Source organism: Chanodichthys erythropterus, chromosome 9 (assembly GCF_024489055.1).
Source record: "Chanodichthys erythropterus isolate Z2021 chromosome 9, ASM2448905v1, whole genome shotgun sequence".
Lineage (NCBI taxonomy): Eukaryota > Metazoa > Chordata > Actinopteri > Cypriniformes > Xenocyprididae > Chanodichthys > Chanodichthys erythropterus.
Window position 1 is genome coordinate 15,704,061 of NC_090229.1, and position 21,456 is coordinate 15,725,516.

At 38.3% G+C, this 21,456-nt stretch overlaps 1 protein-coding gene across 1 annotated transcript in view; it reads left to right on the plus strand.

Annotated features, from left to right (window-relative positions):
- The window catches only part of ajap1 (adherens junctions associated protein 1), a 58,900-nt gene extending 42,452 nt beyond the window's left edge, over positions 1-16,448 (plus strand). Inside the window, exons 4-6 of the mRNA XM_067395616.1 lie at positions 13,225-13,312; positions 15,062-15,304; positions 16,376-16,448. Coding sequence (XP_067251717.1) covers positions 13,225-13,312; positions 15,062-15,304; positions 16,376-16,448 — 404 coding nt within the window. The remainder of the gene's footprint in view (positions 1-13,224; positions 13,313-15,061; positions 15,305-16,375) is intronic.
- Positions 16,449-21,456: the final 5,008 nt, after the last annotated feature.

Below are 21,456 nucleotides of genomic sequence, written 5' to 3' on the forward strand. Positions count from 1 at the left end.
ATTGCATCTCAACTGTGTGCAATGCATCAAATACAAGCTTCTCACCATCAGCTCAGTGCTGACTAGACTATATTTTAGAGTCACGTATTATTCCTGCTGGTGACAGCCTTGACTTTGTGGGTCTGGTGATACAGCACAAGTAAGATTTTATTGCTGCAGACCAAACATGATTCAGCTGTTTACCCATCAGTTTGTGCGTGTTTGTGCACGTGTATGTGCATTCGGAGAGGTCAAGGTTTGGCTGGCTAGATTAGTCCAGTTGGTAGTTAGTCCCTGCTGGTAGGGACCGTAACTACACCATCTGGTTATACATTGATGGCCAACCCAAAGTAGCCATGTCATTTTTTAGGCAAGCAACATTTACATCACAAATAATTCATTATTTTGCTCATTGTATATATGGAATAGTGGAAAGTAAGTGAATTAGAAGTCAGCACCCATGAGCAAAGATGTACTATTTCAAATAGCATACTTGCAGGGGTCATGTACCTGCTGAGATGAATGGAAATTGCTTTCTCTTGGTTTTATAAACGTCCTCAGTGCATACCTTTGTGAATGTGTGTGCGTGTCCTTTGTCTCCATCTAAGATACTAGCATTAACATGAAGATCACAGATGGAGCCGTCAGGTTAACGACGTGCGGGAGTTGATTAAAATGCCTTACAGTCCTGCTGCTCAGCACTGCAAGCTCGTTATCACTTCCTCGGGCTCAAAGGTTAATTGAACATTTAATAAGGAAAAGCCAAAATTATGCATTTATTCAAGCTGGACTGTGATTCAAAGTTAATGGTTGGAAAAATAATTTTTTTGTTAATTTAATGAAATTATGTTGTAATATCCAAATAACTCACAATAACGCTCTGCTCAATGAAGAGTGTTCAGTGGTAAAATAAAAATTATAATACTTACTGGAGAGCTGGAAATATAATTTCCATGTTCCACTCAAATGCATTTTCTCATCTAATCCACACCTAATCCTTCTCTTGTAGATAAACAACAGTAAGTTCTATTTTACTCAGGGAAAATACTGTATCTGACCTGGGTCTTGCATGTGCGTGTTGAAAGTTTGATTACTAAACCACAGCTGTAGTAGTAATCATTATTTGGGAATGTTAAATATGGTTTTTAAAATGAATTAAAATAATTTCAACAAAAATAAATTAAAAGACATATATGTGATGCATGCACAGCAATTGACCTTCTGTAATACCAAAATCTAAAACACACACTTCCACCTCTGTAACAAACACGGAGATGTTGGTCCCGTCAAGTGATAAGAACTGTAACTCAAACTTTGTTTAGAATGTCCAAATAGGCCTGTAGTGAGCATGAAATGATATACAGTATAGGCTATACTGAAAAGGTATGATTTCATACAGACATGACATTTTAAAAAGACATAGAGTATTAACGAGTTTAGTATGACTGCAGTCAAACTCTTAAAGTGCATTGCTAGAACTACAATACCCATAATGCTCACATACTACGCAGTTTCTCCCACCATGAGGCATGGAGATGTTTATAATTGTATTTGTCAGTAAATAAGTCAAATAAATAAAACAGTCATGTGAATAATTTAAAGGGTTCACCCAAAAATGAAATTCTGCCATTAATTACTCACCCTCATGCCGTTCCACACCGTAAGACCTTCGTTCATCTTTGGAACACAAATTAAGATATTTTTCACAAAATCCGATGAGGCCTGCATTGCCAGCAAGACAATGAACTCTTTTAATGCCCAGAAAGCTACTAAAGACATAAAACAGTTCATGGGACTACAGTGGTTCAACCTTGATGCTGTGAAGCGACTTTTTCATTTTGATACGCGCTCCGAACCACTGATTTGAAACAAAATATTGGTAATGCTTTGAAGCTTCATGAAGCAGTGTTTCGAAACCGCCCATCACTAGATATTGTTGAATAAAGTCATCGTTTTGTTTTGTTTTTTGGTGCACAAAAAGTATTCTCGTCGCTTCATAACATTAAGGTTGAACCACTGTAGTCACATGAACTGTTTTAAATACGTTTAGTAGCTTTCTGGGCATTGAAAGTGTTAATTGTCTTGCTGGCAATGCAGGATTGGATTTTATGAAAAATACCTTAATTTGTGGTCCGAAGATGAACGAAGGTCTTACAGGTGTGGAACGACAAGAGGGTGAGTAATTAATGACAGAATTTTCATTTTTGGGTGAACTAACCCTTTAATTGAAAAACATATGGTGTAAATGTAACACAAAAAAGACAAAACTTAAAATTAAATAATACCTCCAATGATCTTCCATTATGCCACTCCACCCTGGATTTTTTTTTTGGCTACTGAAAGAATAACATAATTTTAGGCCTACAAGACGACCTTGTATTGTAGCAGCAGTACAGGGTTTGTGAGATAGTCGCACTGACTTTAGGTAAATTGCTTTAGTTATTGCTTTCATTTTGATGTGTTCCAGTTTTATTAAAAGGCGAACTTTTCCTTGTCAAAGGTGTGCTAAATTCACTCACAAGCCCTTAGGGATGTGTCTTACCAGCATTGTAATACATGAACTATATTATGTTAGAAGTGCTGTCTTTCTTGAAGCTGTTCATCCAATAGGACCGTTCAGTTTCACAGAGGTAAACCTTTTAAAGACGTGATAAGCTCACAGGGCTGCTCTGACAGACAGCAGTGAAGTAGTTCCATCCAGGACAACTTCATTATCTGTTAAGTAATACAATCATAGAGTCTACTTTGACCACCTCTCCCTCCTGTACTGTACAGAGCGATTGAATTATGCAGCGGAGCCTTTGACACTGGGAAAAGGCATTTAGAATAATTGCCTTTCATCCTCCTTGTCTTTCTTTTTCCTCTCTTTCTCTCTCAGTCTTCTTGCAGTAAGAGTTTGGGAACGTTGTAGCTCAGTGGAAGTCAAGTGAGATTGACATCTTGACATCTACTTTAATTGGCAATCGTGAACCATCAGCAGGTGCGATGAGAGTTTTCCCGCGATCAGGTGGGGCGTGTGGGAGGACAACAAACGGAGTCAAGGGGAGAAGGTTAACACCCAGAGGAGGAAAGACTTCAAGCCCTTTCTCCCTCCCCTACAGCTCCATTTCATTAAAAATTAGAGCTGGATATTTGCAGTTTGTGGGTATCGGTTGGTTGGTAAAGATTTTCATCCAGCCTGTTTCCACAAATGAATGAGAGAAGGGCACTCAGCAGGAGTCAACAGCGCTGTGAACAGAAAGCTGATGCAATCAAACGTAAGTGTAGCTAGAATCACAAAGAGCAAAAGGATGTAACTGATGGAGATTTAGTCATTCTCACTGGTCTTTGAGAGGAGAACTGGTGCAGAAATAACAGTTTTTTAAATAATGTACTGTGCAAATAGGGTTTACACATGAGCAAGCCTGTTCTTGCATTGCTATTCCTATTATCGCCCATGAATAAGTTACAATTTCATTCATACAGTAAGTGGAACTCTCTCATTCACATTCATTTTTCGGTGTGCACACTTTTAAAACTTTCAAAGTATAATTCTGTGGCCATATATATGTGTACATATATATATATATATATATATATATATATATATATATATATATATATATATATATATATATATATATATATATATATATATATATATATATGTATATATATATATATATATATATATATATATATATATATATATATATATATATATATATATGTATATGTATATGTATATATATATGTATATATATATGTATATGTATATATGTATATATATATGTATATGTATATATGTATATATATATATATATATATATATATATATATATATATATATATATATATATAATGAATTATTAGGGTCCATTTCTTACTGTTAACTAACTATTAACTATGACCTTTGCCTCAATAAACTGCTCCTAATTAGTATTACTGCTTATTAGTAGATATTAAAGTAGTAGTTAAGTTTAGGTATTGGGTAGGATTAAGGGATGTAGAATAAGGCATTAATATGTGCTTTATAAGTAATAAACAGCCAATATCTTAGTAATATGCATGCTAATAAGCAACTAGTTAATAGTGAGAATTGGACCCTAAACTAAAGTGTTACCAAAAGAAATTACTACTTTTATTTTTTATTGATCAAACGTGTCAATAACGACTTTTACACTGTTACAAAAAACTTCTGTTCTTTTAAACCTTCTATTTATCAAACAATCCTGAAAAAAATGTCTCACAGTTTCCACAAAAACATTAAACAGCACAACTGTTTTCATCATTGATAATACTAATAAATGTGTATTATATTAGAAGGATTTCTGAAGGATCATGTGACACTGAAGACTGTGTAATGATGCTGACAATTCAGCTTTGCCATCACAGGAAGAAATTAAATTGACATACACTGTATTGTATTAATATGTCCCATTATTGTGGTTTTACTTGTTTTTATGCATTCAGCCTAGTGAGAAAACGAGACTTATTTCAAACACTTTTAAAACGTTTGAACGGTAGTGTGCATCGAAATTCTTATATAGAAGATAAAAGTGTGCAAAAAGAAATTGTTAATGAAGTTTGTTCTCACTAGAAATCATAATATATTAAATATAAAAGCAGCTAAAGTAGCTAAAAAGCCCCCCAGCCTGTGGGTTAAAGGTCCATGCCCTCTATGGTGATTCCTGTATATTCTATATCTGTCATTAGAAAGATGGGTGCAAGAGGGACTTGCATTCTGAATTTGGCTTTCCACTGCAAATCCCCATATTACAGGAAATGCATAATTGCTTTTAGAAAATTATTTAAAAATAGACTCCCGGAGATTCTGCATGCATTAGTCTATGCATATATGCATAGACTAATAATTTTTAACACACAGTGAAAAAGAACATTTTTAATAGCGCACAGGCATCATGGAGGAATGATTGCTCTTGCTGTCTCGCTCTTTCTTTCTGAGATTTCACTTATAATGAAATTACAGCATTCCCATTAAAACTAAATCCACTGGTTAGATTACTGTGAAAAAATCACCGGTGTTAGTGCTGGGATTTGCTCTGAACAAATTCCAAGGTGTGATTTTGGTTAGATCGGTGCTCCTGTAAAAGTCAATTTAAACTTGCCGTCTGCACAGCAGTTCATTTGAAGTTTGACGGATCTGGATACTCCTGCATATAAATCTGAAGTACCTTTTTTGGTTTTCATGTTCTTGCCTTTTGAATGTGAACTCAAAGCTGTTGCTTTGCCATGAGTTCTCCTCCAGCCAAACCGCAACATGATTGAAAGCACTCAGTGAAGGCATCTCCTTTCCACTCCATCTCACTAGCCCTTTACAGCCATCTGTAGCTGCAGATGCCAGGCCTGGGCTGCACTAATAGAGCATTTAGCCGACAGATCCACACGATGTCCCACTCCAAACCTCTAAATGTCCTTTAGGTGGATAGAGGAGTGTCTGTCTCTGTGGTTTCTACTCTATGGGGCCCCAGCAGCACAAACTCATAACCTTCAGTTAAAATACTGCCCCCTGTGTATGTGTCTCCTTTGCATATATTTTTCAAGGTCCTGTCTGCTAAAACTGTGCTATTTGGGTTTTATATTTGTCCTAGATTTTTTTGAAACTCTTTTCTTTCCACTACTGTCCTATTTTAATGTCAGTCTCATGACAATTCAGTTTGTTAGGCCTAATTTTGTCTGGACCAGTTTACTCTGCTATATATTATTGGCCACTAGTGGGTCTTTGCTAGCTTTTTGTATATCCTGGTTCTACTTTTTTTTTTTTTTTTTTTTGGTACATGGCATATGCAGTGGCATAATTCATTACTTGTGTAGCACAAACCATGTAGTTGGCTAACATCATGTATTCATGTCAGCAGAAAACACTGAGCTTATTAAAGTAATTATTATAAGTTATAATCGTAATGATTACAATATATAGAAAATTTGGTAGTTGGGTATGTTGTTTTAGAGTTTGTGTCATCTGAAGTCCTTCACATGTGTTGGTCATCTGAAATCTGAAAGAGGCTGGATCCAAACTGGAGCTGGTGTAATCGCTAGATCTCTATGAAACAGAAAGCAAATGGAAAATAATTATCGTAGCTGCTTTTCATAACATTTTAAGTAATAAATAGTCATGTGCATTTAATCGGATATAACTGGAGTACAAGGTTATGCGATGTATTATGTGAATGCTTGGCTAAAGAGATGTGTCTTTAATCTAGATTTAAACTGGGAGAGTGTGTCTGAGCCCCGAACATTATAAAGAAGGCTATTCCAGAGTTTAGGAGCCAAATGTGAAAATGCTCTACCTCCTTTAGTGGACTTAGATATCCTAGGTACTACCAAAAGTTCAGAGTTTTGTGACCTTAAAGAGTGTGATGGATTGTAGTGGTATAGAAGATCAATTAAATACACAGGAGCTAAAACATTTAGGGCCTTAAAGGTCAGCACAGTTGCAATACTTTGTAATCAATACAGAACTTAATAGGTAACCAGTGTAGAGATGAGATGAAAATTGGGGTTATATGATCATATGTTCTTAATTTTGGTCTAAGCATACATTATAAATTGAACAGTTTCTATCACAGGACAAACCTAAACTGTCTTCATTAATTAAAGAAACTTCTCTTGCCATTTCAGTTTGGGGAGTGAAATCCAACCCCACAACATCCCTGATTGGTTAATATTTTTTCCTCTATCCATGCAGCTTTGGATTTTTCAGCATATAAGAAATGTTATGACTGAGAAAGTTATTGCATTTTAATGAAAGATTATGAAAACAAACATTTTCCTTTAGGGTAGGGTGTCACGATCTATAGTGTGAGTGCCCTATCTGCCACTTGAGGGCACTCCATCCTGGACTTTCACCCATTGACTACACTACCCATAATGCACTCTGGACTCATTACCACATGTCTTGCACCAGCTGTCCTGTATCACTTCGTCAGGTGTTTGTGTTTGCTTATCAGTTCTGTTCTATTTAGTCTCTGTGTTTTTTGCCTTTGTTGTGGTTCGTTATATCCTGTTATGTGCACATTTTGTACCGCTGGCTTTTGTTTCCTGTGGACTGTAACTCTGGATTTTGACCCATGCCTGTTCTGGATGTATGATTTTGGATTTCCCTTTTATTAAACTGCTGCACCTTGGATCTTACCATCTTGTTTCTGTGTGCAACCGTGACAGAACGAACCACCACTATATTGATCCAGCAGGATTTCCGGATCCCTTTCCCGGCCCGCATTAAAGAACGGATGGCTCAAGTTCGGACATTGAGAGCCCTACGGCAAGAAGGATGGGAGGTAGGGTGCTTTGCAAAGGTCTTTTGGGCGATGGCGGTGGGGCTGGATTACAATGACGCGGCTTTGAAAGACCTGTTTAATGGTTGCCTTGACGAGCCGTTGTCTCATTGTGAGATGGAAGGGCTACAGAGCTTAAACTTTTGGAAGTTTGCCGCATATCTCTGCCATCGGATAGAGCGGGCCTCACCTAGACAACCAGCCAGCGAGTCCGCTCCAGCCAGCGAGTCCGCTCCAGCCAGCGAGTCCGCTCCAGCCAGCGAGTCCGCTCCAGCCAGCGAGTCCGCTCCAGCCAGCGAGTCCGCTCCAGCCAGTGAGTCCGCTCCAGCCAGTGAGTCCGCTCCAGTACTGCATGCTCTCCCTGTCAGTCCCGTGATGGCTAGGAGGGCTGTCTTCACTTTTTATATTTTGGCTGTCTTGCGTGCCTGGAGGATGCACTCAGAACAGCCCGAGCCCGCTCCAGCCAGTGAGTCCGCTCCAGAGCCCGCTCCAGCCAGTGAGTCCGCTCCAGAGCCCGCTCCAGCCAGTGAGTCCGCTCCAGAGCCCGCTCCAGCCAGTGAGTCCGCTCCAGAGCCCGCCCCAGCCAGTGAGTCCGCTCCAGAGCCCGCTCCACTCAGTGAGTCCACTCCAGAGCCCGCTCCAGCCAGTGAGTCCATTCCAGCCAGTGAGTCCGCTCCAGCTCCGCATGCTTTCCCTGTCAGTCCTGTGATGGACTCAGGGCAGCCCGAGCCCGCTGCCGTCCCAGAGCAGCCCGAGCCCGCTGCCGTCCCAGAGCAGCCCGAGCCCGCTGCCGTCTCAGAGCAGCCCGAGCCCGCTGCCGTCTCAGAGCAGCCCGAGCCCGCTGCCGTCTCAGAGCAGCCCGAGCCCGCTGCCGTCTCAGAGCAGCCCGAGCCCGCTGCCGTCTCAGAGCAGCCCGAGCTCCCTGATACGGCCACGGAGGCCGTCACCGAGCTGGCCGCTCTCCCTGATACGGCCACGGAAGCGGTCACCGAGCTGCCCGCTCTCCCTGATACGGCCACGGAGGCCGTCACCGAGCTGTCCGCTCTCCCTGATACGGCCACGGAGGCCGTCACCGAGCTGGCCGCTCTCCCTGATACGGCCACGGAGGCCGTCACCGAGCTGGCTGCTCTCCCTGATACGGCCACGGAGGCCGTCACCGAGCTGCCCGCTCTCCCTGATACGGCCACGGAGGCAGTCACCGAGCTGCCCGCTCTCCCTGATACGGCCACGGAGGTCGTCACCGAGCTGGCCGCTCTCTCTGATACGGCCACGGAGGCCGTTACCGAGCTGCCCGCTCGCCCTGATATGATATTTAGTCTCTGTGTTTTTTTGCCTTTGTTGTGGTTCGTTATATCCTGTTATGTGCACATTTAGTAACGCTGGCTTTTGTTTCCTGTGGACTCCTCTTGATTTTGACCCATGCCTGTTCCGGATGTATGATTTTGGATTTCCCTTTTATTAAACTGCTGCACCTTGGATCTTACCATCTTGTTTCTGTGTGCAACCGTGACATAGGGACACACACCAAACCGACACCAAATAACTAGCACTGATAAAAGTCGACTGTGTTGTCACCAATCAGAGTTCTCTTTTTCTCGCCCGACGCTGATTGTACTTTCTTTTTTTTTTTTATCAAGTTTTGTAGTTACAGAATCAACCAACTGGGGCTTACTAGATCCTGCTAATCAGCCAAACCTTGAACTCTTCAATATAACTTAAACAAGCAGCACTCCAAAAAAGTTGAATAGCTCAACTTGTTCTAGTAGAGACGTTTAGTGGTATCTCTGTGTATAAGGTCTGCACATCTCTGAGGTTTGGGGAGTTTGGGAAGTACAGTGCCTCTGAGGGTTGGGCTCTTTTGTCCTTATTATTGGCAAGGTTCCCAGGAAAACAAAGGCTCACCCCAAGCACCTGAAGCAAGGTGACTCCATCACTAGCAGAGTTATGAAGGAGGGAGTCTGGTACCACAGCACCAGCCTGTGTTCCTCTTTTGACACTTTCCCTGATTGGAATTGGTGTGCCTATCTCTCTTATTGCAGGGCCAGGTGAAACAAGGTGATATACGTCCTGTTCTCTCAGCCTGGGCCTGAGTAATAAGAATATAATGGGGGTACATTTGCATTCGTCTACTCCGGTATTATAAAGCTCTATATTACACAAATGTGATGGGCTCGGTGTGACAGAATGGGGGGAATGAATCTTTCGAACTGAAATCAATACATAAAACAACAGGCCAAGAAGCCAACGAGAGTTTTGACTCAGAGCAAGGTCGAGGACAGAGAGCCCGTCTCATAAAATTTCACAGATGCATAAACACCTGAATATATCACCTGACACACTCTCTCAATTCAATCTGCTGCCTACCATTTCAGAGCAAGAGGGAGAGAGGGGGAAATTTAAATAGCTGTCCGATATGTTTATGTGTTGGTGTCGCTGGGGGACTCCATGCCAAAGAGTAGTGTTCAGGCCAGGGACTGAGATAAAATTAATCCAGCTCTGACCCGGACGCAGGACACAGGTAGGGAAAGTGAGGCGAGCATTTCCCAGATGCATCTGCATGCTTCCATCAGTCATAGCGCCAGCTAAGCAGTCAGGAAGGGTCAGAACATTAATATGAAGTAAACGAGTGCCTGAACTTTTCTGAACCGTGATGAATTCTCCTCTAGTGCTACCAAAGACTTTATATCTAAAAAGACAGTACACTTATGCTACGCGCAGTATGGTGGAATAAGTCCTGCCTTCTAAATAAAATGAGTCAATCACTGATTGATAAAGTCATTGCGTCACTCCAGCTGCCATTAGAAGCTCCGGTTAGGCTTTTTCTGAGATGCACGCTTTGGACTACACATGCGCGTTGGCTGGTCCAGCCTGAAAATTTATTTTTTAATGCCAATTGAGCATAAGAAACAACATTTATGGGACAGTTTTTGTCAGATTTCATTGGTGATTTCAAATATAGGCTTGGTGAACAGCTTTGGAGAATTTATTGTTTCCCCATTCAAAGAGATAGGAGTTGTACTTGCATGACTGAAATTGCTGCCCGAGAGGCATTACAAAGATGGCCGTCGAATGAAATGAGTTGTCTTAAAGGGACTTTGGTGCTATGTATTAAATCAAAACTGCATTGGAGCATACAGATTATTTTCAGAATATGTATTTCACAGGTTTTTTTTTTTGCCCAAGAGAGTTGAACAAATGCTTCGCTTCGCTTCAGAAGGCCTTTATTAACCCCCCGGAGTCGTGTGGAGTACGTTTATGATGGATGGATGCACTTTCTTCAGCTTCATAATCGTTGGTCTCGTTCACTGCCATTATAAAGCTTGGATGCATTAGGATAATTATTAATAGAACTCAGATTGTGTTCATCAGAAAGAAGACAACTTCTATTCAACCCCCCATTTAGCCATTTCTTAGCAACCACCTTTTTCAAGACAAGTAAAAGTTAAAATCACAAGGGGGTATTATTTATTTTATGTTGTAGAATAAATGAAATGCAAACTCATTTTCAGGTTTTGGTCTACAAAAGTATATAATCTCTGCAGCACTCTATTAATACGCAATGTGAAACAATACTTGTACCTGACAGTAAGCGAGGCTCCATTAAACTTCACTGAATGAGAACATGCTTGTGCGCGCCCAACGTAGTGCACAACATTAAGTGAGCGCAATAATTCAGACTAAAATATGCAATCTAAAACAGGCCTGCTGTTCAAACCTTTTTCCATTTTTAAAAGCCATTTTAAAAGCTCTTATTTGCGTTTCTTGTTCTGGTACAAAAACATAATAGAAGCACCTTGATTGTTAGTCTAATAAGTGTTTTCTCACTTGACAGTGTATTCTCCTAGACATAAATATTTATTCAACTCATTTAGTATGCTTGCTCAAGTAAGACTGGTTAATATGAGGAGTTTGCTGGGAATTAATTCTCATACATTCTCAATGTACCAATAAGAGCACAGCTCAGCAGAGCTCGTTGGCCTTCAGGGCAAATGTAATCTGTCAGAACTGGAGCAGATGCTTAACATCACATTCACACATACATGTACAGGTTTGTAAACGTGCACACATGTGCACAAAAGGCTTTTAACTCTATCTCGCTCTGCTATTTATTTCCCTTCCTCTTTCTTTTGTCTCTCTCTCTCTCTCTCTCTCTCTCTCTCTCTCTCTTCGGGTATTGATTATTCAGCCAGAACTTGAGGGACTCAGCACCCGACTCAGGTCGGTGGGGTTAAGTAAATCAGTCCAGTGTTTTTGTACAGCAACACAGTATAGCACAACTTGGCCCTTCCTGCTAGAGCTGAGACATGCCTGTAATTTACTCTAAAATGAGACACACCTAATACAAGGGCACTAGAAAGGGAGATGATGTGCAAACTGACAAACGCGCACACAACGCAAGCACTTACATTTGCTGCCCTGTTAGCTAAATAAAATGCATTAGGAAGAATTTCTATTTGTGAGATGATATATCACCTGTATTACTATATACTGAATAATGCAAACAGTCTGACAGTATAGTGGTTGCAAACTGAGGACTGTGGTTGAATTAATTAGTTTTTGTTTACTGCCAAAGACTGTTTTCACTTAATTTTTTCTGGCCACCCCAAATATAGCCAAAATCAAATTGATGAAGACAAGAACTTTCTGTTCAGATTCCTTCCTGGTTATTATATGGTGCATTTTTCATGAGAGCAAATATTCCACACAGCATGATCCAGTCAACATGCCTTATTGTAAATCGTTACTGTACGTTTCAGTCTCGGATATGCAGCTGTGAAAGCAAAGTATATGGGAAGTTAAGACATAAAATGTCCAATTTAACCTAAAATAAAGATGTGCAAATTATGTTTTTCACGTTTTTACCTTGATTAATTTATTTAAAGGGTCTTGTGGCATGATAAATAAATCATATAATTGTTTAAATATTGCATTTATTCTCTCAATTAATATGAGATCAAAAACATTGCATGCATAATTGTAAAATATGTTTAAAATTATTTTAATTGTCAAGGTCCCAAAATGACTTCGTCATCTACACATATATCACAATAATTAATAATTTGCATAGACTCAAACTTGTAATGTACTGAGGTGGCATAAATGTATTTACTGTATATGTCTTTCAATAAAATATCAAAAACACGAAATGAACAGACAAATGCAACCAAGATAACTTACATAGCAAATTAATGCACACTCATATGCACCGTCCCATATTCAGGTTGACACTTAGTCCCATGTGAAGCTTCTTTGTCAGGTGAGGTAAGATTAACTAGTGTTAAAACTCTGAAATGGTTCTGTGAATAAATTAATGTTGGAACTGTGAAACTTTTTTAGGTACTGCAAACGAACCTCTCAAATAATTGCACCAAGCTGTAATGCATTCTCATATACCAGATACTTTAATATGGATGGTGCTGTTCCTCGCAGACCCGCACACAAACACTTTAATATTGATGAGGAAATCCATAAAATTGCTTCCTTTACTCTTATCAGCCCCAGCAAGAAATGGAAGTCGTGGCACTTTTTTATATCTAAAAGTCTGTAACTGCGGCTCCCCGCGGGGCCTCATTTCTATCCATTCAGGAGTGACGGAGTGAGAAAGACAGTGTAGCTCATAGTTCTTGTGATACTCTTTATTCTGGAACAGAGAGTTCTTTCTCTGCATTAATTGTTGTTTGCTGACCTTTAGCCAGCTGGTGTGATTGCCATCTTCTCCCTGTTGCTTTCAGTCAAGCTGTTTCATGTTCCAGACTTTGTGAAATGGTCAAATAAATGGAACGACTGAATTATTGTCATAGTGGCTGACAGGGCTTAAAAAGAGCTATGGTGACCGAGAGAGAGCAGTACATGTTAAGATGCAGTATCAGTGTTATTACAATCAAATATCTTACAAAAGGCACTGGTCTTCATGTTAGTTGCCATGGAGACAGTGATAACTATGCTCTCTTTGTTTTCCTTTTCTTAGGTCTGGCTGTTCACCAGATCATCACCATCACTGTGTCCCTCATCATGATCGTTGCAGCCTTGATCACTACTCTAGTCCTTAAAAACTGGTAGGAAACATTCTTTTCTTTCAGCAATGTGCCATCGACTTTTCTGTCTCTCTCTCTCTCTCCCTGTTCCTGTTCCTGTTCCTCTGTCTGTTTATCATCCTGTCCCTCTGTCTGTCAATGTGGACAGTGACCCCTTATTGCACAAAGCAGTCAGGACACTCGTACACAATTGCTTTTTCCCCAAACCCAGTGAGCTTCATCTGTTGGCAGTTTAAGACACCTAAGATACTCTGTATCTTCTGCAGAGAGGTCAATCCCAGAGTGCATTGCAATGTTTAGTGAAAAAATCTTTTAATGTGAAAAATCTCTTGACAGTAATTGACAATAACTGTAATGTTCATTACCAAGATTAAATTAATTAAATACAATTACATAAATTAATTATTAGTAAACGTACAATTTTACACTAGTTTGTGTAAAATTTATATTTATATTTATGCTAACATTTCAAGTCGTTCTAAAGTATTGAGTCGTTCTTCTCAAGTTGTTGCAATGAAATCAGTCTAGAGTCGAGTCACTTTTGCAATTTTGCTGCCTATGTTAATCGTTTCAGATCAGTCATAGCCCCTTTCACACAGTCTTTACTGGTAAATTACCGTAAAGCAGATCTACCTCCATAGGGGGGCCAGGATGGGCCTGGCACACCCAATCAGGAGCTTGGACCACCCTGGCCCTGTGCCAAATAATGACCGATTGCAAAATTCAGCGCAAAAATTTGAGGGAGATCATGCTTTCAGTGCACTTAGTATAAAAAATCTGCTTGTTATTTGGAAACTATAAAGCAGTGATAGAAAGTGACTGCAGTTTTCATAAACATTTTAAACCATTCAAGCGCATGAAGACGCGAAAGAAACTTAATTTTGGTACCCACGCGCAGTTTTCTGTGCGCGCACACACAAAGCGCACACACAGACAGCGCGCCATTACCGAACTGAGTTCTTTTTTGCACCTTATTGTGTTTAAACGGACGAGTACACACAAAATTACGTCAAAATGCACATTTTGGTGATCTATTCATTCATTCATTCTTGGCTGGGCCATTGAAAATTTTGCAAGGGCAAATAACCAGTAAACTCCTTAGTGCCAAGCCCTGTGTTTTTATCAGGCACAGGCTCATTAGAACTTTCCTGTGTCAACAACAGTTTCAAAGTGATATGTCCAGTGAGTGGCACTAAAAGCATGTTTAGTTTTTTTTCTGGAGCAGATGAATTAATTATTATGAATAGATATATTATGAACATTTTATTATGATGGAGTTTGTACGTATCACCGAACTCTGCAACTCTGCAATTACTGTGGTGTACTATATTAACTACAGTACTATAGTAACTACTGTATTATGCATCTTGTGTTTTTAAAAGCAAAATCACATCAGTTATTTAAAGGTCATTTCCAATGATTGAAATCAGAGTTTACCGGTATTTTGGTTCTGATGTGTGAATGGTATCTTGCCAGTAAAAAAGATAGAACGCCATTGCTTGTGAACCGCATTTGTGTACCTACAGGAAAAGTCGTTCTGGTAATTTTACAGCAATTTACCGGGATTGCTGTGTGAAAGTAGCTTATGAGGTTCCATTTCAATTAGGATGCCTATTTATGAAATTCACAGCAAGGCAGCTCACTAGGTTTTTGGAACAGAGCTAATATGTCTGTGTCTGTCTCCCCAGTTCATGTTAAATGTAGGACAGACACAGCGGTTCAAGGTATGATTTTATGTTGGCTTTGTGATTTTGGTGCGTGTTTTTGTAGTTGTGCGCAGTCCGGGAATGGCCGACACAGCAGCCATCAGAGAAAGATCAACCAGCAAGAGGAGAGCTGTCAGAATCTGACCGACTTCACGCCTGCCCGCGTGCCCAGTAAGGTGGACATCTTCACCGCCTACAACGACAGTTTACAGTGCTCACACGAGTGCGTGCGGGCCGGCATACCGGTGTACACGGACGAGATGATCCAGCACACACCCATCTACAAGACCTCCTACAATGGAAACAGGCAAGAGGCCATGATTAATATATATTCAGTAGGATCAACTAGGCTTGATGTTGGCACTGCTGACCAAGTAGTTTGGACAGCGAGTCGACTGCACTGACAGCCCTGTCCGTGGTTTCTGACAGGGTTTGGCTTCCTCATAGCTTTAGAGTAGATTTAGTGCTGTTAGAAATAATGTTCATTCTGAAAGGTTGAACACTGGACCATATTATGCACAAATGTATAAATTGCTATTTAAAATGCACATCACATTTGACCCTGGCTGTTTGCCATTTTGAAACTAAATTTCACTATGGTCAACTAGTCATCCAAGGTCACCTAATTTATTTATATTCTTTTCAACATACTTTGTTTTGTTTTTTGTTTTTTTGTTTTTTACAGTGGGACTTTAATTATCAAGCTGTGCTTTAGCAGTTTGCATGTTAAAACCTTCTCAGAAAAGTTAAATTCATCCGCTTTAATGTTCAATCATTGCAGCCATTTACATGCAGACACACTCTTTGGCATTGCATCTTGTCTCATGCTGTTTTTTAAGTATTCATGAGCTATTTTTGAGCTATTTATGACAGCTTGTCACGTTCAATAATAGTCCAACTTTTAAAATGCAGTGGTCTCAAAAGCCCTGCATTCTGTTCCATTCAAACTGTTTTTGAATGCGTCTTTGTTTGAAAATATATAGTTTCATATTTTTCTCTACTACAATCTTCAATAATAGAATAATTTAGTCTTTAATGTGCATTTTGGAAATAACCAGTTTAATCTGCCAGAGAGTCATTATTTTTCAGATAAGCATGTTGCGACAGTTGTGTAGTCTTGTTTTTGTCCTTCCATTGCCCTCGCCTTTATAAAAGACTGGGTATGAGCTTAAATTGTGTGAATAATTTCTGTGCTGCTTCATTTAATACTGTATGCTTCAGAATACAAAACCTAGATGAGAGGGTTTAGAGGAAATGTTACTGTGGGTGCTTTTGTTTGTGGTATAATGCCATTTTAAAAGAGAGTCTTGAATCAGGGAGTGGGATAGAAGTGCTTATATCTGCAGGATTGAAGAGCTGATCTGTCTGTCTATTTCAGACCGTCGCCCACTGAAAGGCAGCTAATCCCTGTGGCCTTTGTGTCTGAGAAATGGTTCGAGATCTCCTGTTGAGGCCCTTTTACTACCTTTGGGTTGAGCCCACGTCTTCAGTTTGTGCCCTGGTACGTACTTTATTTTGTAGGGCTCTGAAGTTCACATGGTGTAATTCTGGCATGGTTTTCCAGTGATTGTGTACATACTTGAGATTCACAGTTCCTCGGGTTTCAAAAGGAATAGTTTACCAGCCATAGAATTGAAATGAGTTGCAGGCTTGTAGCTCATGTATTTTCAAAAATTGCATTGATACAGGATGTACAGCAACAGCTGAAATATTGTGTGATGTGATACAATGGTAACATTATATTAGGTAACATGAACTAACAATAAACATCTTCTTTTTTTTTTTTTAACAGAATTAATTGGTGACAAAAAACAATAAGGTTCCATTAGTCAATGTGTTAACAAACATTAACAGTTAGCAATACATGTCACAGTATTTATTAATCTTTGTTAACATTAGTTATATAAAACTATTGACTGTAAGTGTAAGTTACATCAGGTTCAATAATAATATTAACATATACAACTTTTGATTTTAAAAATGTATTAGTAAATGTTGAAATTAACATTAACTTTAAGATTAAGAATTTTTTTAGAAGTATTTTCCATTGTTAGTTCACTAGTAGTTGACTAATAATAACAAATACCTGTGTATACACACACACATACATATATAAACCTTATTGTAAAGTGTTACCAATTAATTAATCTAGATTAATGATAATTTCTACATGTACTCATATATTTTTAACACTTATATTTATATTTGTAACATGTAGGCACAATATGTTAGATCAAGACGTCATCAAGCTATGCCTCTACGTTTTGAATAAGCAATCTCTAGTGGTGAAAGATTTACATATTGTGCCTTTAAAGCATTATAATTTTTTTTTAGAGTAGTTTACTTACAAAGTTACACTTGTTCTATTTAAAAAGTGATATCAGTTTAATAATTCTCAACTAAAATTTAATCTTCTGTACTTTCAGGATCTCATTGGAAAACCTGTGAATCGAACACAAAAAAGACTAAAACACAATAAAGCAAAACACAACCACAAGAACAACAACGACAAGCAATCACAATGACGGGAACCGAGATGAACAGGCGGTTTTGTACAAATGTTGGAACTCTCTAGAAATGGACTGAAGATGTTTATTTTTCTAGACTGATGCAGTGCTATGGAACCAGTCCCAAATTATTTTCCATAGACATGTGATCATTTTAGAGCTGATATAGAGCTGATATATTATATACGTGTATTACTGCACATGTGGGTGTGCTGGAGAGGAGTTCGGCTGCGGAGAGGCCGTGGGGACGCTCTCTGACACGATACGTCTGCTTGTGTGGAGAAAAGACTCTCCTGAACTTTGTGCCAATAATGCCATTATGTGCCACTACATATATAGATGGGACGCGTTCAGTTTCGTGGAAAATTACTGACACAACATCAAGTAATTTCAGTGACTGTCTCCCAATATCAATCTGTCATCCGTTTTTGTATAAAAGTATGAATATGTATTTGAAATATGTTTTGAAATAGCTGAGGAAACGTGTTACAAATGTCCAAAAAATATTTATATGGAGCACTATTCATTTAGATGAAAAAAAAAAAAAAAATTAACCCAGTGAGGAATAGTACAATACCCAGGTTTTAATTTCACTACATTGTTACTAGACCCCCGTTTTAAAGGAATAGTCTCTATTTTTATACAAACGAGGTTACTAATGAGTCAGACAGACCTAATTTAACTGGACTGTTGGGACTGTTAATCTGCGAGTGGAGGTTCAATGAAATGTTGAAGTGTTTTCTTTTTTTTTTTTTTTTTCCTTTTTTTATGCTACCAAACAATGTGGATGCCAAATTCAGTATTCATTCAAAGCTTATTTGATTTGCCAAAGCCATTCTTCAGACGCTTGTTGAGTTTCCGTTTCTTATCACTGATGAGAAATTACATGTATGGGTTAATCATGTTTACGGACTCACAGACCCTAGTTAGTTTAAGGGTCGATCATAAATAACACAATCAGTTATCTATTAAAACATCACAAAATAGTTAATAAACCACCTCTACATTTTAATTACAAAGCTTAAATTGCATAAAGACAACAGTCAATAGTTATCAGCCTTGTGCATAGACTCAAAAAGAGCTAAATATTGTATGTTTTTCATGCCTAGTAATTTGTGCCAGCTTGATTTCATTTGTTTACTTCTATATTTTAATCTGAAACAAAATCATGAATGTCCATTTCTTTGTGTGCTACATTCTACTTTTTAATTTGAGCTAATAGTTTATTATTTATTGTTTTTCACAGTTTGATTTATTTGAGCAGAACTGACTGAAAGGCAAATATTCCATCAGCAGAAACAGTAATGTCTAGTGCCAATAATTTTAATAGCAATCAGAAATGCAGTAATATACAAATAGTTTCAATAATTCATAAAGCCAGTGGAAATAAATGACACTTTGGATTTTGAGCGTGCGTGTGCGTGCGTGTGTCTGTCTGAGATCACAACACTCTACTCAAATATCACTAGACCAAAGAGCTCCATTGTGGGTAGAAGTATGTTAACAGACCAGGACAGTTATTCTGTACATGATATGTAAAGAAAATAAGAGGGACAATAACTATGATTTTATCCCAAAAACAGATGTTTAATGGTTGCAATTACATATTGTACAAAGGCAAACACTGTGAAAGAGGAAAACAGTTGTTTGCAATAGTCTGTCACTGAAAGTGAAACATCTTGGAGTAAATTTGATTATAGGTTTCCAGATGTTTATAACCAGTAGAGAGTTGTGATTCCTGTTTTCATTTTCAGAAGACAGCAATACATATAAAGTTATGCCCCCCCAACCCACCCAATTGTCTATAATTAATTGACCAGTTTATGTGAATCACACTGGCCAATCAGGTTAGTTATTTAGAAAGATCTACTAATCATATATCATATGAAACACTAAAGCTCTGTATTATGTACATGTGTAAATGTGTTTTCTATATATTTACCTCTATTCTATCTTGTGTGATTTTTTTTTCTAAACTCTCTTTTTTCACAGGATCAGTGGAAAAAGCTTTGAAAAGGGTTTTGTTTACATTGCATAAGTCGCTGCAGACGTTACAGACGTTGTGCCAAGCCTCAAAAACACTGTTGTTTCTGCTGTAGCTGTAGTTCTCCTAATAATTAGGAAATTCCAGGTCATTTGCGTCACAGTTTAATACTAGGAAACTTCATGGGATAAGATGCATTGAAGGCATTTTGCAGGTTTCTAGAGGTTTTTTTGTTTGTTTGTTTTTTACTTGATTTTCTGGCAGATTGGCAGCTTGAAATCCATCCTTTTTTGGTTAAATTAAAAACACTTCAGGTGTTTGTCATTTTACTTTCTCTCAGAGAAGGAAAATGGCTCCAAACCATCTCAGTCGACAGCTCAATAAACGGAACGTCAATTAAAAACAAAACAAAAAAACAATAAACCTGAACAGACGACTGGCCCATGTGACTGCCGGCACAGGAGGAGAAGATTTGTGCTGTGAGTCTGATAAACATGTCTGGAGTTTGACTGAGTGTGGAATATTGATTTGCTCTTCAGTCTTGACACGGAGCTCAGAATCAGTTGAATTAAAAGGTTAATTGACTCTGTGCTAAGCCCCACCTTAAACACTACTGACCTATTCTACCTTAGCAACCGTTGCCATTTGGCATATCATAAGACAAGCATTTGTTCAGTTGCTCTATATTATATTATATTATATTATATTATATTATATTATATTATATTATATTATATTATATTATATTATATTTATTATATTATATTATATTATATTATATTATATTATATTATATTATATTATATTACATTACATTATATTAAACGTTTGTCATTTAACCTTGACTTTGCCTATATTTCATAACATTATTACATAATTAAATATGTCCTTAAAGACAAAAAATATATATATAAATACGATTTACAATTTTCATTCCATCCCATGTAAGAATAATATATTTTTTTTTACCACTTATGGGCACATTTAACTGCAAGTCATGCTTTTTATGTAAATCTTCAATCACTTCTGTAAGGCTTGTCTGAGTTGGCAACAGTGACAAAGGGGGCGGAGCTTAGCGAAATGATCAATTGACCATTTTTATCTGTGCGTTACACCTGAATGTGCTTTCTCATTCATTTAGAGTATATCAGAACTTTCTCTGAATGAAACCTGCTGAATTCAGTGCAATATAATGTTTTTTTTTTTTTTTTATGAAAAATGCTTCAAAATCAGAGCCCTCCTCATTGTTGACATGTAAATCACACACTGCTTATTGTAAAGGCTTATTTTGTTGTTGTGTTGTAATTTTTTTGTTTTCATGTGGTACTGTACTCAGGCATCATCTATCTATGAACATGTTATTTTATAAAATTCAAGTATCTAATGTTTACGGACAGGAATCTTTGTTAGCTTTGGTTCTGTTAGATTTTTTTCTTCTTTTTTTTTTTTAGCAACGCACATTTGCAGAGTCACGTTTCACGATGACAGGTTTCATATGGTGCAGAACGTACTCCTAAATGTCACCCTCCCCCCCCAAAAAAAGCCCAGGGCTGTCAGGAGAGATTATGCCAAATTCCTCCTTGTGTGACAGAGATCCGTAAAAAGCGCTTAAACTTATAGAAACCGGAAACTCTTTGCTGAGGCTTAGTCAGGGAGTATCTGAGATGGTCTTTGGCTTTTGATTTGCTGCAGGTACAATTTATTACATTGCTCCATATTCCATTCGAAAACAACCTGACACATGTCCTGTTGTTGCCATAGAAATAAAAACTTTGTACTTTGTGTACCTTAACTTTTTATATTTGTGTCTAATATATCGATGAGTACCTCTTTTTTCTTTTATATAAGATCTATGAATATAGTACACAACACAATATACGAGAAAACACACATGAAAACATACACGGATGCTGTATGATCTAACAGTCTCTGTGTCGAAATAGTGCTGTGTACTTTTATTTTGTGTCT